Source organism: Marmota flaviventris, chromosome 17 (genome assembly GCF_047511675.1).
Source record: "Marmota flaviventris isolate mMarFla1 chromosome 17, mMarFla1.hap1, whole genome shotgun sequence".
Lineage (NCBI taxonomy): Eukaryota > Metazoa > Chordata > Mammalia > Rodentia > Sciuridae > Marmota > Marmota flaviventris.
This window is the reverse complement of record NC_092514.1, coordinates 13,097,595-13,115,733: the sequence shown is the minus strand read 5'-3', so window position 1 is coordinate 13,115,733 and position 18,139 is coordinate 13,097,595. Positions and strand designations below refer to the sequence as shown.

Sequence of the window (18,139 nt, the reverse complement as noted above, 5' to 3'; positions counted from 1 at the left end):
GCGCCAGGGGCGCGCGGCCGCGACGGCGCGCCGTAGGTGTCATATGGAAGATGGCGGCGTCCAGGGGAGGCTGAGGGCTCTGGGAGCGTGGTGAAAGGTTTCCGTACAGCCCCAGCGGCTTGCGGCTTAGGGATTTTTTCGCTGTTTCCTGCTTTCTGGTTTCGCTGCGCGTGTCCTCCCAGGTCCCGCGGCGCGATGTGGAGGAGTTGCCTTCGGCTGCGAGGCCGTGGGCACTACCTCCTGAACCGGCCCCCTAGTGACCCTATCATCTCGGCGAGTCCGGGGCCAAGTCCCCAGCCCCCGGTCCGGACCTACGCTCCCCCGACAGGTGAGGCCAGGACGTTACCTTTTGGCCAGTGGCCAAGCCGGGCTACACTGGGCTGAGGTCTTTGGCCGGGCAGTGTCGGGTGACTGAGGCAGGGCTTAGGCCCTCGAGGTCATTCAGGCTAATCTAATCCTGTTGTAGATGGGAAAGGAGACGGCCCGAAGATTTGCAGCGCAGTCGGGGCAGAGGTTGCGATTGACATTTGGCCTGTGCGGCTTTTCTCGGAGCTTATGGCTTTCCTCTCTTTAATGAGGGAAGTAGGTGTCTTTCTTGTTTTCCCTCAGGAAATTTGGTCTCTGGGTCAGAACTCCCAAGGTCACGGAGCAGACTCTGAATTTTGTGTAGGGCAAAGGCTGGCCTGTACTTTGGGTCCTTAGCGCAGATGGACCCCATCCAATGCACTTTTCTCTGCAGTTTCCAGGTCCTCTGTACTAGTGCCCTGCCACAACCCCTGCTTTCTTTGGAGCCTTCTCTCTTAAGTGGGAGTTGACACCATGCCTCCTTTGTCCACCTGTGACTGTGATAAGGCCTAGAAGAAAGTAGTGGCTCTTTCATTGCCGCTGGAGAAGAAACTTGAGGGTAAGAAAGGAAGTGACTGATTTTAGTGAATGAAAAATAGTAATACTCTCCTTCCATTTGATTAGTTTTTCTGTGTTGGGGGCAGGTGGCACCATGATCTTCAAGACAGATGTGATATCTACCTGAATGATGTTCACTGTCAAATGCAGAAGGCTACATTATCCTGACTACCCAATGACTTATAATATACTTGATAAGGGAAGTACAAAGAAGCTGTGAGAACACAAAGAAGAACCTCTTCCTGTCTTGGGGATGTTCAGAGTCTAGAAAGAGCCTGGGGTGAAAGGGCATTTAAGCTGGGCATTGCTCTATGAGAAACAGTTCAGTGATGAGAAGGAGGAAGAGTGTTGGGTGTCTATAGCATATCCAGAGTGACAGCAGGTTGTATGAGACCTTGCCCTAACACTACCTGCTTTAGGAAATTCAGAACTTCACAGGCAGTTTGGCATTGTGACAGGAATACAAATTGGGGGTCTGGTGCTTGTTTAACTTATGAAGTACTGTGATCTTGGGCATGTAACTACTTCCTCCTTTTTTTCAGTGAGTTGAAGCTGTAGTGGCCTGTGAGGATCCTTCTGTCTGTTAGTTCCATAACTTCATACAAATGGGGAAGGAGTTTGGATGTAGCAGGAAGCTGAGGTTTCATCTATCCTTAATCGAAGGACCTAGAATGGGCAATGCACAGCTAGTAAAGAGGAAGAAGGGTGTGGTGGCATGCATCTTTAGTCCCAACTACTTCAAAGGCTGAGGTAGGAAGATCACTTGAGTCCAGGAGTTCAAGGCCAGCCTACACAACCAACTTAGTGAATGTCAAAAAAAAAAAAAGGAAGGGCATCCCAGGAAGGCACTCATGAGGCCCAGGGAGAGGGGTACATAAACCAGGCCTCATGCTCTGCAAAGGCTTTACCAGTTGTGAGATTTTTGCGTGTCTTTGGATTGGTGGAAGGTTAAACCTAAGTGGGTCCTTTTTGATGAAAACTGAAGTTGACAAGGTGTTTGAATGTGGTACCTTAGAAATGTTTGTACCATTGAAAGTCATCAAAAAGAGAAAGGGTTTAGGAATAGTGCTGTAACTCAGTAGTAGAGCGCCTGCCTCGCATGTGTTAGGCACTGGGTTCGATCCTCAAAACCACATAAAAATAAATAAATAAAGATATTGTGTCCATCTACAACTAAAAAGAAAAATAAAAAAAAAAAAAAGAGAGGGAGGGCTTAGACAAGGATCCCTGAGGCTTTGGAGGAAGAGACCTCTGTGAGGCTCTCGTGGCCCATCAGATCTGTACCAGTTTGTCAGAGATCTGGTGACTATCTGGAGGGAGAGATATTCTGGAGAAGCAGCATTTCTAGCTCATGCAAACACCCAGTGATGTCAAGGCTGGAAGTCTTGCTTCTACCATTTATAAGTTGTTTATCATTGGACAAGACAGCCTCTGAGTCTCTACCACTTTATAGGCATTCCTGCCCTGTCATTTGCAGAGGGTGGTGATGTGGATTAAGGGAGATTTGTAGTCTAGGTCAGAGGTCCAGGTTGCCACCTTTGTCAATAAAGTTTTACTGGAATACAGCCACATTGTTTCCTTCACATCTTGTTTATGGCAGCTTTCACTATTGTGGCAGAGCTAAGTTGCAATAGAGACTATATGGTCTGCACAGCCTAGAATATTGTTTGGCTCTTTGCAGAAAAAGTTTGACAACCTCTGCTATATTGAGAGCAATTTGGAAAATGGTACTTTTATTTATTTTTTTTCTCTTTTTTAATTTTTTAAAATAATTTTTATTGTTGGTTGTTCAAAACATTACATAGTTCTTGATATATCATATTTCACATTTTGATTCAAGTGGGTTATGAACTCCCATTTTTACCCCGTATACAGATTGCAGAATCACATCGGTTACACATCCACTGATTTACATATTGTCATACTAGTGTCTGTTGTATTCTGCTGCCTTTCCTATCCTCTACTATCCCCCCTCCCCTCCCCTCCCCTCTTCTCTCTCTACCCCATCTACTGTAATTCATTTCTCCCCCTTGTTTTTTTTTTTCCCCTTTCCCCTCACTTCCTCTTGTATGCAATTTTGTATAACCCTGAGGGTCTCCTTCCATTTCCATGCAATTTCCCTTCTCTCTCCCTTTCCCTCCCACCTCTCATCCCTGTTTAATGTTAATCTTCTTCTCATGCTCTTCCTCCCTACTCTGTTCTTAGTTACTCTCCTTATATCAAAGAAGACATTTGGCATTTGTTTTTTAGGGATTGGCTAGCTTCACTTAGCATAATCTGCTCTAATGCCATCCATTTCCCTGCAAATTCTATGATTTTGTCTTTTTTTAATGGAGAGTAATACTCCATTGTGTATAAATGCCACATTTTTTTTTATCCATTCATCTATTGAAGGGCATCTAGGTTGGTTCCACAGTCTTGCTATTGTGAATTGTGCTGCTATGAACATCGATGTAGCAGTGTCCCTGTAGCATGCTCTTTTTAGGTCTTTAGGGAAAAGACCGAGAAGGGGAATAGCTGGGTCAAATGGTGGTTCCATTCCCAGCTTTCCAAGAAATCTCCATACTGCTTTCCAAATTGGCCGCACCAATTTGCAGTCCCACCAGCAATGTACAAGTGTGGAAAATGGTACTTTTATACATTTGGTCAGAAGAATATTTTAACAGCTATATGGAGATATAATTCACTCACCATATAGTACAATCATTTAGTATAAATTCAGTAGTTTTTAGTGTATTCATGGAGTGTCAACCATTACCACAATTTTAGAACATTTTTATCACATCCAAAAGAAATCTGCCTTTACCCCTTTCATTCCCCTAGTCCTGGGCAACCACTATTTTTGTTCCCTCCTTTGTAGATTTCCCTGTTTGGGACATTTCATATAAATAGAATGTAGTCTTTTTTAACTGGCTTTTTTCACTTAGCATGCTTTCAAAAAAGGCTTATCTGAGTCATATCACATATTAATATTCCATTCTTTTTTATTGACAAGTAACATTCTGTTGTTCAAGTATACCACATTTTTTTCATCCATTCATCCATTTATTGACATGTAGGTTATTTCTGTCCTTTATTTGTTATGGATAATGCTGTTGTAAACATTTGTGTAAAAATTTTGTGTGAGTTTTTATTTCTCATAGGTATATACCTAAAGTATATTACGAGGTAAAATGGTAACCCTTTAACTTTTTAAGGACCTGCTAGACTGTTTTGTAAAGTGGCTGTATCAGGGGCTGGGGATATGGCTCAAGCGGTAGCGTGCTCGCCTGGCATGCGTGCAGCCCAGGTTTGATCCTCAGCACCACATACAAACAAAGATGTTGTGTCCGCCGAAAACTAAAAAATAAATATAAAATTCTCTCTCCCCCTCTCCCTCCCTCCTTCCCTCCCTCCCTCTCCCCCCCCCCACTCTCTCTCTTTAAAAAAATAAAAAATAAAAAAAAATAAAGTGGCTGTACCATTTTACATCTCCAATATTAGGGTTCCAATTTCTCTTCATCCTTGACAATGCTTGTTATTGCATATCTTTTTAAAAAAAAAAACATTTATTTTTTAAGTGTAGATGGACACAGCACAATGCCTTTATTTTGATGTGGTGCTGAGGATCAAACCCGGGGTCCCGCCCGTGCTAGGCGAGCGCTCTACCGCTGAGCCACAATCCAAGCCCCTGCATAATTTTTTATTATAGCCATCTTAAAAGTGTGAAGTGGTTTTGATATGTATTTCCCTGATGACTAATGAGAGCAAGCATTTTTTCATGTACTTGTCCATTTGTGTATTTTCTTTGAAGAAATATCCATTCAAATCATTTGGCCATTTTTAATTGGGTTATTTACGTTTTTGTTATTGTGTTGAAGGATTTCTTTATATAATTTTAACTGAAGAATTTTGATACCTGAAAACAGCTGGTTGGAACTGTCCCAGGGTTACAGATGGAGGGATGTCTAGATTTAAAATTTCAGCTTTGAGGCTTAAGGCCCACCAGATGGCACTGTTTTAAAAGATAAAAGATGTTGCCACAGTTCTGAGACCAGCACTTCCTCTTCTTGGGGCATTGTGGGAGTTGTAGTTCCTGAGGCTTTGAATATTTCTGAAGAAAAGGCCATCCTGGAAATTGTGACTGGCAGAAAGATCACTCACTGGTCCATAAAGACTAAGATAAGAGGTTTGTATGGGGAAGTGACACAGAAGACTGCTTGTCTCTCTGTGGATTGCAGCAACTTCACAGGAAAGAGGAACCCAAAAGGACATTAATCTCCCATTCATCCCTCTTCATAGGGGCAGTTTTAACAGTTATTCTCTGCTTAACTAACCTATTTTCTTGTGGCCATCTTTTTAAATTCAGCATTGTTTCACATACCAATTTCTTTGCATCTACATAGTACACAAAACTGTCTCTGAAAAAGCAGTGTGTATGTTTTTGCCACAGATGTCTGTAAAGGGACCTTTCATACTCAATGTATATCCTGATTCTGTAGGATCCTACAAAGCTTTGCTGTTTCTTTTGTCTTTAAAGGTAGCATTCCTGTTGATGGCAGCTAATCATGTATTCAATGAGCATTTGGAAGCTTCCTAGGCTCCCAGCTTGTCTTATGTGACCCATGGCCTTTGAGAGCCTAGGTGAATAGTCTCTGTCTTTTTGACGTTGTTGGGTCTCATGAATCCCACCAGATGAATTGTCCAGATTCCATTCATCTTTGCCTGTATGAACTCCTTACTTGGCTGTCTTTGTTCTCCTTACTGTGACTTACAAGTCCCCTTGTCTCTGCAAGTCTGGCCTCCACCACCCTCTCTGGACATTTCTAACCATTCTCTGCTGGACAGCTCCAGTCTTCTTCTGATCATCTTTTTAGTTCTCCTAACCTCGGTGCTATCCTGAAGGTCTGCACCTTCATGCAAGTTATTTCTAGTTTTGGAAACTGTTTCCACACACGTCCTCCCTAAACAAATCAGTCAAGAGCTTTGGTAACTCCTGCTTCTTCTTTGGGTCACAGATGAAATCTGACTGCTTGGAGATCTTCCTGCAGCCCAGGATAAGATCAGCCTTCCTCAGTCTGTGTGTCTGTCATCCCATGTGCTCTCATCATTGTGCCTGGTTTAGTGTCTCCACTAGACAGTAAGAGCCTCAAGGGCACATCCCATCCCCAGGACTGTCTCATATCCTGGACAGTGATCACTACTCACTGAAGTATACTTCAAGACTGGAGTGTGCCTCTCTGAATGTCAGTTCTTTTTTTCAGAAGAACCCCATCTGAAACATGACCACACATGTACCTGTCTTCAAATCTGAGGACTAGGAGCCTTTGGGCTCCTTTTGCCCTTCTTCCATCTCTTTACTGTGTGGTTTTCTCCCATGTTGAGCAGTTTTGGTCTTTCCTTCCCTGCCCTTAATTCATCCTACTCCATTCCAGTTTTTTCTCATTCAGATACAGCAAAGCTGGACAGCAGAACAGAATAAAAAAAACTTCTCTTGGGCTGGGATTGTGGCTCAGCAGTAGAGTGCTCATCTAGCACATTCGAGGCCTTGGGTTTGATCCTAAGCACCACATAAAAATAAATAAATAAAGGTATTGTGTCCAACTACAATTAAAAAATAGATATTTTTTAAAAAATTTTTTAAAAACAAAACAAAACTTCTCTTATGTGAAACTCAGATGCCCTAGCAGTTTTTGGAGGTTCGGCCCTGTTCAGTCAACTTCTGCCCCAGTTTACTCCTCTAGTGCCAGTCTCAGGCCCATTTCCCAGACCTGCACTGGGCAGTGTGTTTGTGTGCTCACTGGCATGTGGCACTGTCAGCTGGCACTTCCTGCTTACTTAGGGAAAATCCTTCCCAGTGTTGAGTCAGAGCACTGCCCAGCCAGGGCATCAGAAAACACAAGGGACATAGCCTAGATACCTTGATACAGACCAAAGACAGGAAAGAAGGCCTCAGACCCATGTCTAACCTGCAATTTGAATTAAGACCAGACACCAGATAAGATAGGGAAACTAAAAAACTCTGCGGTGGTAGAATCCTATTTTGGTGTCAAATGTGTGATAGGATCAGTGTTATGATTTCAGATGAGTGGTAAATTGTGCCAGATCACCTGGGCAGCCAGATCTGATCAACTTAAAAAAAAAAAAAAAGACAAAGATTTTTATCTGTTAGTCATTATTATATCCTGAGTGCCTAGAATAGCATCTGACACATAGTGGGCATAGTTTTGTGGGAAAAACTTTGGCCCTTAAGTTTACTATAAGTCACAATGGAAATGCAGTTTTGGTTTTTCCATATTTAAGGATTAACAATGACAAATGAGATGTAATTAAATAACCAATATGATGTGGAAAACCTAAAAATAATATGTTTGGAGTAAAACCACATGCCTTCTCTCCATTACCCTTTCCCCCTAGTATGCATACATACCAGGTTTTTCAGAATTTTCATAAAGAAAACATAGAACACAGACTTTCCCCATTCTTGAAGGAAATGTTTAAAGTTCCTGTTGAATACACAAGCAAGCTGGTTAATTAGGTTAATTAATTGGAGAGGGAAGATGGGAAATGCTCCTGGGAGCTTTACTTTCTGCCTGCGTACCACACACACACACATGTGCACACACTCTGGCTTCTCAGTTATTCCTTCTTACAGACATCAGAGTCTTGTCTGAAAGACTCTGGCTTTAGACACCAACTTTAGATTTGGTTGTGTTATGCTGGTCCCAGAAGGGCGGGAGGTGGTGGTGAGCGTACTTGTTATCTAAAGCAGAAGGTGTTGGAAATCTGTCAGGTCACACAGTCTGCAGCTCCAAGAAGCCCCTGATCAGACTTGCCCTTGGGCTGGGAGACTGGCAGAGGCATGACCAGCATGTCCCATTCCTTCCTCATCTCTAGAGAGCAGATGCTTCCCTCCCCCCAGCTTTAATCAGAAGTCGTTGATTACACTGCAGAGTAGGGCAGACCTTGAATGGTGATATGAAAATCAAGGCAATCAATCAGCATTAGCAGTAATGGTGCAAGCTGGTCTTATAGCCCTGTGAGCCCACTTGACGTTATTTTAAATGCCTTTCTAAAAAATCTTTCTTACAGAAAGGAAGAGGTTTTATCAGAATGTCAGCATCACACAGGGTGAAGGTGAGTGTCTAAAATTTTGACGGCCTCCTTTTTTTTTTTTGAATGGTTGGAAACATTTTTCATCTCCAGCTGGTTCAGTGGCGAGATTATCCTTCGCACTTTTGTCAGATACGTTTCCATAAGGGACTCAGAGTTGTCTTTGCATCAATTCAAGTGGCTAAAATTAGGAATGGTCACCCGATTCCACTTCACAATCCCTGAGAGTGTTTTATTTGATCTTTCAAGGTGGCTTTGAGATAAATCTGGACCACAGGAAGCTGAAAACTCCCCAAGCCAAGCTCTTTACGGTCCCCAATGAGGCCTTGGCTATCGCAGTGGCCACCGAATGGGACTCCCAGCAGGATACCATCAAGTTCTACACCATGCACCTGGTAACAAGTTCACAGCACCAGCTTACACCTTGACACCTGTGAGGGGCTTCCAGACTACCTGACAAGATTCAGACCCCTTTTCAAATTGTGACATGTCCCTGGGGATAGGCCTCTGTGGGCCTGGGCTGCAGCCACACTCACCTTCTCTCAGTCATCAAATAGGCCAACCTCTTTCTCTATCTGGCCTGGACAACTGCGGTTCCCTCTGCTTGGAACACCATGCTAGGTGGCCTGTTCCTCCTCTGTTCAGGACAGATGTCACCTTTGCTGACTGTCCAGCTCTCTTATTTTTGATTCTAGCAGCTGGCCATTTATTACAGCAGCTGGCCATTTGTTTCCTCAGCACTTAGTGTGTAATGATCTGCTTTATGTTTGCATGTTTATTGTCTCTCTCTTCTGCTGCACATCTGCAGGGGCCATGTCTCTTTTATTCACGAGCTCCAACAGGAAGTTTAGATGGTACCAAAAAATATTGGTTGGGTGCAGGAACCAGAAAGGCAGGTAGGTAAGACGAGGAAGACTCTGTGTAGAGATAGCCCCCAATCCACACACAGGTGGATCACTGAGGCACAAGGGTGGCAGAGGAGGGAACAGAGTCTGCCAGACTCATTAGGTTCAGCCTCTGTAGCCCCCACATTGTGACCTTGGGCACCATGTCCCCCATCTGTAAAAGATGAGTAGTAAAAGAACCCACCCCAGAGTTGTGGGCTGGATTGTGATGAGATAACACATAGAAAACACTTAGCATGGTCCCTGAAGTAGGGCAGGCACTCAGTCAATATGAGTTAGTTGTTCTCATCGTGGTCATTGTTTGCTTGACATACAAACCCAGGGGGCTTCCCCGAAACATCACAGCCCTCTGAGTTAGCACCTGCTCTCTGGCTGTCTGATGAAATGAGGGTGTTAGGGCTACAAACAAATAGTTTGAGTAACTTAAGAAACCTATTGTTGGTAAGGCAAACCTGGCATAATAATCTTGATCCCCGTTTGAATCATTTTTTTTTCTTTCTAAGGTGTTATGGGAGCCATCTGGTAAATGCTTTGAGTTTTCTGATTGCTTACATGTCTTATTTATTGTATCTGAGGATGTATTTCACCTCTCTTTGCCTCAGTTTTCACATTTTTAAAATGGGTATAATAGTACCTGCTCCAAATTGTTGTTGTGGGATTAAGTTAAACATAGCAGAGCCTGGCAATAAAGAGCAGGAGACCTTGGGGACATTCCCTAATCCAGGGCTATGAGAGTCCCATGAGTCCCTTTGAGCACACACATAGCTTTAAGCATGGGTCCTGGCTCTTGGATGCTCTCTGTGAATATGCTGCTGCCAGGCCTCTGAAAACACTTGGGGTTGAGAACACTTTGGTTCTCACTCTGCTGCATCATATGGAGTGTCCTCAGGAGAGCAGAGCTTTTGTCTGGGACTGGCAGGTGGTGATGGGGCACTTTCTGCTTTTGATTCAGACCACATTGTGCAACACATCCTTGGACAACCCAACCCAACGCAACAAGGATCAGCTGATCCAGGCAGCTGTGAAGTTTCTGGACACTGACACCCTCTGGTAATTGACATTTAGATGAGCAGTCCCCTTGGGCCATGCAAGTCCCCTGGGCTATTTTGACTCATTTGCCCAGAGAGTTCTTGGTAGAAGAGGCAGGCCCTTTCCTGTATCCTCACAAGGTGGACAGGTTCCTGTTCCAGCTTATTTGACTGGCCCCAGCTGCTCTGCAGATCCTTAGGAGGAAGACTTCTCAGGCTACTAGAACAAGGAGTGTTCCTTGGGTTGGGGTCGGCAGGGAGGAGGTGCATGTAGCTCTTACAGGTTCCAGCACCATAGCTCGCTTGCCAGTCCCCACCAGGGTCTCTGACCCTGACTTGTGCTCACTAGCACATTCTTGGGTTGGCTTCCCTGCCATTACAGATGGTGATAGTCGGGATCTAAACTCCTCTAGTTCTCAATTCTCCATTTGTGTCTATGTTCTTTGACTAATTGGCCAGTGATATTTGGCTAATTGTGCAGGAAGCAGAACAAAAACATTCAACTTAGCTCAGGGAAAAAAAGCATTCTTGCCAGGTGTGGTGGCACACACCTGTAATCCCAATGACTTGGGAGGCTGAGGCAGGCGGATCACTTAATTTGAGGCCAGCCTCAGCAACTTAGCGAGACCCTGTCTCAAAAATAAAAAGGGATAAATATGGCTGGCATGGTGGTGCATGCCTGTAATCCTAGAGGCTTGAGAGGCTGAGGCAGGAGAATTACGAGTTTAAAGCCAGCCTCAGCAACTTAGTGAGGCCCTAAGTAACTCATGAGACCTTGTCTCTAAACAAAACACAAAAAGGGCTGGGGATGTGGCTCAGTGGTCAAGTGCCTCTGGATTCACTCTGCAGTACCAAAAAAAAAAAAGTGTGTGTGGGGTGCTAGGGATATAATCTTCAGACCCCCCAAAAGGGAGGTTCTTGAAAACTGTACAGGAGTCCTGACAGAAATGAAAGAATATCAAACCACCAGGGAAACAGCTTGAGGATCCTAGAAGCCAGAGCTCCTACCATCTCCTCCCTGCTGGTTGTGGGTTGGGTAGAGGCAGGAAAGTCCCTCCACTCATCTGCACCTCCTAGCAAGAAGCCCAGCTCCTCCACACACTCATGACCTCTTTGCTTCCCTCTGCTTACATGAGAATGTGACTTTCCATAGTGCCCCCTGGGGTTCCTGTCCCATGAGGCTTTGCAGCTCAGCTCCCCTCAACTGACTCATCTCTGCATCCCTTGGTTTAAACAAGTGGCACAGCCTGGCTTCTAGGTTGGTTTTCTCTGGTCAAGCCTCCATGCCAAGAGGTGGGTGGGCTCCTGTGGTCCTGTGGCCAAGAGCACGGTGTCTTGGAAGGGGGAAGGCAGGGATGCTATTATTGAGTTGCTGGCATAGTGTTCATATCCAGTGGCTCTGGATCCCAGGTTGCAATTATTAGGTTGCATCTGTTTTCCATTAACACTAATGTGGTACTGCAAACTTGGACCTGTCAAAATATTGGGGAGTATTCAGGACGGTGGTTCACAAACTCAAACTTAAATTAGGATGCCCTAGAAGGTTTTTTAAAATGTTGGGCCCCACCCCAAAGGTCTGATTTCAGTAGATATGGGAAGTGGCCTGAGAATGTACTTTGCTTACAAGTACCCAGGGAAGGCCGATGCTGCTGGCCCTAGGGCCACACTTGGAGAACCACGGCTTTAGGGGACAAGACTTGGGGCACTGGATTGGTGGTGGAAATGGTTTTGCTGTTGCCCTGTGTTCTACCTTTTCTATCACTGAATGTCGGAATTGTACTTTTTTATTAAGTGATTTTTTACAATGAATTAGCTACAGAGTGGAAGAGCCAGAGACATTAGTGGAACTTCAAAAGAATGAATGGGATCCAATCATAGAATGGGCCGAGAAAAGGTAAGATGCACAGCCCCACAGAGAACATTGAGTGGGCCTGGTTTGGGCAGCATGCTGGCAGGTGTCCCAGGTACCCAATGCCCTTAGCTAGCCAGCTTTCTGAGTTCAGAGTGCCTTAGAAGTCAGCTCCCATTAGATGTCTGGGGATAGGGTCCCCTTGGAAAAATATGTTCCTCAAATTCATGTCAGTCACCATTCACTGAGCACCTATTACAGAGCATATTGTATCTCATAGGGGCAACTCTGGGTCCTTAGGAAGTACCAGAGACCCCAGGCCCCCTTCCTACACATGTCAGACCAGCAGTGTTGGTTTGAGTCCCAGCTCTGCCACTATTAGCCATTTGACTTTGGACTAGTAAGTTGATCTCTCTGATCTTCAATTTCCTTGTTTGTAAATGGGGTTAGTCTTTCCTACCTCAAGGTGTCAGGAAGAGTCAGTGATAAAGGTAGTGCTTAGCGTCCTGCAGGGCACACAGTAAATGCAATTACTATACATTTATGTGTATATACTATACTAAACAGTTTGTTTGTAAGATTATGTATACACATGGAGAAAAATCAGGGTAGTTTTCTACAAAATTATAGGTAACATCCTGTGGATTTGGAATTGATGATACCCAATATTTTTTCTTGACAGGAAGACTCTTGAGTGCAAAATTGAATAGATATTGATGTGGTGGCAAAATAAATTCCATTTCATTTCAAGAGAAATGTGGAAGGGCTGATGTCCATGGCACGGCCTTATCCATAGTATCTTGTATTTTTTTGATGAGGTTCAGCAGTCTGTCCCATTCCACCAGTCTGTCACATTCATCTGCTACATGTTTCCTGTGTGCTCACAGTAGGTTTTAAAGGGAAAGGCAGAACTGGAATTCTCTAGGAGCAGATAAAATGTAGCAGTTATGTTAAAAGAAATGTGACAATATAGTGCCATTTTAGAATAACACTAATTGAGGTGCCTGGAGATCTTTGCAGTAGTACAGAATCATCAAGTGTTTGTGGCAGTTGAGATATCCAATCTTTAATAGTTCCCAGAAAAATCTAGCCTTTTCCTACATTCAGTCTGTATTATTAGAAATTTTGTAGGGATATTTTTTAAACAATAGAAAAAATCCAGTGATATATGAAAGAATTACAAAAATTATTTTTACTCCATTATGTATGTTTTTCCTATGTTCTATATATTTATGATGTGTGTGTGTGTGTGTGTGTGTGTGTGTGTTTGCTGGACCCCAGAGCCTCATGCATGCTAGGTGCTGCCTCTACTATTGAACCACACCCCAGCCTGTTGTTGATTATTCCTGAACATGCCTCTTCTCTTGAAGTCAGTTCATGACTCCGAAATCACAGATGAAAACCAAAGCCTTGAATACTGTAGAGTCTTAATATATGGAAAAAATAATTGAGCGATACAGGACATATACAAACATTATTTTAAGGAAAATGCTATTTAAAAGAAATCTTTTATGGCCTCAAATGTGCAAAAGTTTTTTTTTAAAGATTTAAAGAACAGGTTACCTACACGTTTGATGAAGATTCCAGGCAATTGAGTTAGTGTTTCAGGTCCCTGCACCTAACTGAGCTCCTGTTCACAGGAATCAGCAATGCAACTTCATTTAGGGTAGTTTCTTGCTTGCTTTTCTTTGCTTTTGAGGGTTAGAAAATTAGGCCAGGAGGCCACATAGGGGACGTTACTTCCAGAGTCCTTAAGACTAGCCCCTTGACCACATGCCCTGAAGGGGTATATACATACTCAGTAGTTTGCTTGCAGTGAAAAACTGGGCTGCTTTTGGGACACAGCATGCCAGGGACATGTTGCAGCCTTTTCCTTTCAGATATGGTGTGAAGATTGGCTCCTCCACCAGCATAATGGGACCTAGCATCCCTGCACAGACGCAGGAGGTGCTCACCAGCCACCTGGCATCTTACAACATGTGGGCCTTACAAGGTATGCACTGAGGTTCCATGGGCCTGAGGGCAGGTGTGATACAAGTGATACCACCCCGTTAGCTCAGCTCCAGGCTCACACCCTTCCAGCAGAAAGTAGGGTTTCTATTTTCCAACAGAAGCCTCAAGTTCTCATCTCCTTGGCCCGACCATCTGTGAAACAAGTCATTGGGTAGGAGTTTGGGGGAGATATACTGATTAGCAAGGATCAGGTCATGTTCTCACCCAGGGACGAGCAGAGGTGGGTCACCTCGAGGAAGGCCAGAAGAGTGGGCTAAACCCCAGGTGGGCCCTGGGTCGATCTCCCACTCCTGGCACCTTTGCCCCATTTACTCCTATTCTTATAAAAGGTGCAAGGACTCACAAGGAATTAGGCTGTAGCAACTGCCCTGTTTTGTATCCTGATGTGGTTTGTGTCCCTGCAGGGATTGAGTTTGTAGTGGCCCAACTCAAGTCCATGGTGCTGACCTTGGGTCTGATTGACCTACACCTGACTGTGGAGCAGGCTGTGCTGCTGTCACGCCTAGAGGAGGAATACCAGGTAAGGTGCCACATCTTGGGTCCCCATCTCACCCCTTCCTAATACACACCAACCTATGTGGGGTGTGGCCAACCTATCTGAATTTTTTTTTTTCTGCAGTAGAGGGGATTGAATCCACGGGTGCTTTCCTACTGAGCTACATCCCCAACCTGCTTCTTCCTCTTTTTTTTTTTTTTTTTTTTTGAGATAAGGTCTTGCTAAATTTCCCAGACTGGCCTTAAACTGCGATCCTCTTGCCTCAGCCTCCTGAGTAGCTGGGATTACAGGCATCTGAAATATTTTTATGTAAACCTGGGCTTTATTATTTTTATGTACATACAGAAATCAAAACTAAGGACCAATAAAAGCATTATTGGGGCTAGGTTTATGGCTCAGTGGTAGAGCACTTGCTTACCATGCTCAAGGCCCTGGATTCCATCCCCTACACCACAAGGAAAAAATGTGAAAAATGCTCAGCATTCCCCTCACATCCCCTTCTCATTAGTCTGATTAGGTGAAGGCTGTGCTTGGCTGTGCTTCTCTCATTCTACATATGGGGAAACTGAGGCACTAGGTCATACCTCTGGCAAATGTTCTAGTTGGGATTTGAACCCAGGACTGAGTGACTATAGGACCAAGGCCTCAGCTCTCACTCTGTGCCTGAGAGTTCATAGGCCTCATATGCCCTGTAGAGCAGGCCCTGTTGAAATGACTGAGGACCTGCTTGTGCTCTTAAGTCAGTGAAGCAATTACATCTTGACATTTCATCTGACCAACAAAGGAGCATGGGGGTAGCCACTGTTTGTACACAAGTTTTCATTTAATGGGCTCAGAATTAAGGTTTTGCTGTACTGTTGTATGCATTTTTTAACTGAAAATTATGTGGTCCTTGTAGTCGTTTTGTTCCTGATGATGTTATTCCTCAAACCTCAGGTTAATTGCTATTATGAATTGGTTCCTAGTGTGATAAAAACCTTTTTGGAATGTTTAGTTTTCTGCTCGGATAAATGCCAGAGACAAAGCCATTTCTGTATAGCAGAAAAGCCTACTCATTCTCTAGCTGTCAGAACCAATTTCATGGGAAAGGGGTGACCTGTAAGGGTTGTGGGGTTGCTGGGGAGCCAAAAACCTGGGTTCCTGTCTGGGCTCTGCTTTTGACCATGGGACCCATGCCAGCCTATCGTCCTGAATTTTGCAATCCTGCATAACCAGGATTATGGATTTGATGGTATAAATTGAAGGTAAAAATGCCCTTCAGCTACTATATTATAGTTGTGCAAATTGCGATTGGATAAGCCAGAAATGCAGATAGCTTGCGTTGAGTGGCAGATTCTGCCGGGAAGGAGCCAGCAGGCTCAGATTGGAGTCACATTGATGTCTGGACAGCCCCAGTGTGCCCAGAGTTTCCTCCCTCTTTTCAGAGTCCTGGAGAACATGTACAGAGCAGAGACCTCTGCAGTATAGTAGCTCTCCAGGAGTCAGAACTGAGGCTACATGTGGCCTTGCTTGATTTATTTATGCCACCCACATGGAGGATACTTGCAGCCCTGCATGGCAACACAGCTCATAGAAGATGACAGTTTGAGTGCATGAGGCCTTGGGCCTGGGTTTAATCTCCAGCATCACAGACCAAAAGAAGTAGGTGGCGGGGGGGGGAGTTGCAGGATGACAGTTGGCAGGCCACCTCACATAAACCTCCTAGTAGGAAGTGTGGGATAAGGGATAGTACACAGGTCAGGCTGCCTCTGCGGGACCTGTGTGGTCTGGTTTAGCCACTGGCCCTAGGACTGGATATACTACTCCCAGACCACCCACACCCCAGAGAGAACAGGGCCTGCCCTGGCCACCTGGGTGTTCTTTTGTCTCGGTACTGGGGACTAAACTGAGGAGCACTCTGCCACTGAGCTGTCTCCCCACCCCTTTATTCATTTTATTTTGCAATAGAGTCTCACTCTAAGTCGCCCACAATAGCCTTGATCTTGTGATCTTCCTGCCTAAGCCTCCAGAGTAGTTGGGATTACAGGTGTGCACCACCACACCTGGCTTACTGGGTGTTACTCCATGCATCCACTTGTTTTGGTAAGATTAGAGCCTGCTGCCTTCAGCCCAGAGATGGGATTGAAATGTGGCTTGGGTCAGCAGGCTACAGGTCTAGCCATTTACCCAGCCTTGTCTTGTCCTCCTCTCAGATCCAGAAATGGGGCAACATTGAGTGGGCCCATGATTACGAGCTGCAGGAACTGAGGGCCCGTACTGCTGCTGGCATCCTCTTCGTCCACCTCTGCTCCGAGAGCTCCACGGTCAAGCACAAGCTCCTGCAGGAGTGAGGCCTGGACTACTGGATGGAGCCTGCCGTGTTCACATTTCCCCAGCCTGGGACATCTCGGACCACACCTACAGGGCTCCCCTCACCTTTGGGGCTTAACCTTGCTCAGCATCACCCTGAGATGTCCCCGAGACACACAGTGATTGTCTGAAGGTCAGCCTGATTACAACCTGGGGGGCCCCTGACCTAGCCAGCTGTGAGTGAGGGGGATGAATTGTACAAATGACTTTCTCTTGATCCTGAGTTTATTAAAGATTTCTTCACCCATTTTCATCTGCGTCTCTACATTTCTGCATTCTTGTTTTGTCACCAAGGTTGAACAGCTTATCTTCCATGGCACATTTTAATATCTGCTGCCCATGGTCAGGAGCTTCATGCTGGGGAAACAATCATGTCACCAACAGACAACTCTATTTGTGTCTTCAGTCCTCAGCCTAAAGGCTTTTTTCCCCCTCATTTTCATCAAACAGTCTTTTGAAAGTGAGTTCTTCTTGGTCTAAACTGGTTGTTTCCATTTTTTCCTACTGTTCTAGGGGGAAAAAAAAGATTTACTCTTGAAAATAGAAAGTATAGTGGTTTCTGGGTTAAAAGTCAGATGGTTCTGGCAAGGCCACCTGATATACACTGCTTTTAGTCTGGTTCTAGAATGTCCCCCAAAGGCCCGTGCTTTCCAGACTTGTTCCCCAGAGTGGCATTGTTGGGAGGTGGAACCTTAAGAGATGGGAACTAGAGAGAGGTGTTTAGGTCATTGTGGATGTGCCTTTGAGAGGGGTGTGGGACTCCAGCCCCTTCCTCTTCCTCTCTTGCTTTCTGGCCAGAGGTGAGCAGTTTTGTTCTACCTTGCACTCCTGTCACGATGTGCTGCCTCACCACAGGCTCCAAATCAATAAGGCCAACCAACCATGGACTGGACCCTCTGAAACTGTGAGCCAAAATAAACCTTTTCTATTTATAAATTGTTTATCTCAGCTATTTGTTATAGTTACAGAGAGCTGACTATGCACATTTCTGCTCATCTTCCACATGGTAGTCCTGAGTGTCCCCCAACACCGCCACCTCCATGGTCCTAGCAGGCCATGGAGTGGTAGCAGGTACCATTTCCTGGTACCAGGTTCAGTGGAAGAGCAGTAGGGAGAGTGTAGGCCTCATAGCAGACTCTGAGCTCCATGTCTTCACATGTTTATATAATAAAATGTCATTACCCCTGGTCACAGGGCATTGACCCCATGCTCCTCTATTTCACACACACACACTCTGAACCCCTCAACGATACTCCAAGGAGGTACTGTCACAGATGAAGGTCAGGCAGCAAAGGTGACGTCATAGGGCTAGGATGGCCAGCCTGCACCCTTAACTCCTGGAGGGTCATTGGGTCCCTATAGCCAAGCACTGAGCCATAGGGAGCCATGTCCTTTGCCTTGGAGGGCTGGCCCAGCCCCCAGCATTGTGGTGGGAACCTTGGCCTCCCTTGCCTCCCTGGTCCTCAGCACCCAAAGAGGGGAGGGCTATGTGCACATCTGCAGC

General features: G+C 45.1%; 1 protein-coding gene across 2 annotated transcripts; it reads left to right on the top strand.

The window, feature by feature from the left end:
• Nucleotides 1-30: 30 nt before the first annotated feature.
• On the top strand, nucleotides 31-16,888 carry Atpaf2 (ATP synthase mitochondrial F1 complex assembly factor 2). Of its 2 annotated transcripts, none has more exons than XM_027921450.2 (8): nucleotides 31-328; nucleotides 7,975-8,019; nucleotides 8,245-8,390; nucleotides 9,853-9,950; nucleotides 11,742-11,822; nucleotides 13,658-13,770; nucleotides 14,195-14,310; nucleotides 16,479-16,888. In XM_027921450.2, exons 1-8 carry the CDS (start codon nucleotides 196-198, stop codon nucleotides 16,614-16,616), a joined length of 870 nt encoding a protein of 289 aa, XP_027777251.1. In that variant the 5' UTR covers nucleotides 31-195; the 3' UTR covers nucleotides 16,617-16,888. The 2 variants fall into 2 exon arrangements, with proteins under 2 accessions (XP_027777251.1, XP_027777249.1); XM_027921448.2 differs by lacking the exon at nucleotides 31-328 and adding an exon at nucleotides 884-904.
• The last annotated feature ends 1,251 nt before the right edge of the window (nucleotides 16,889-18,139 follow it).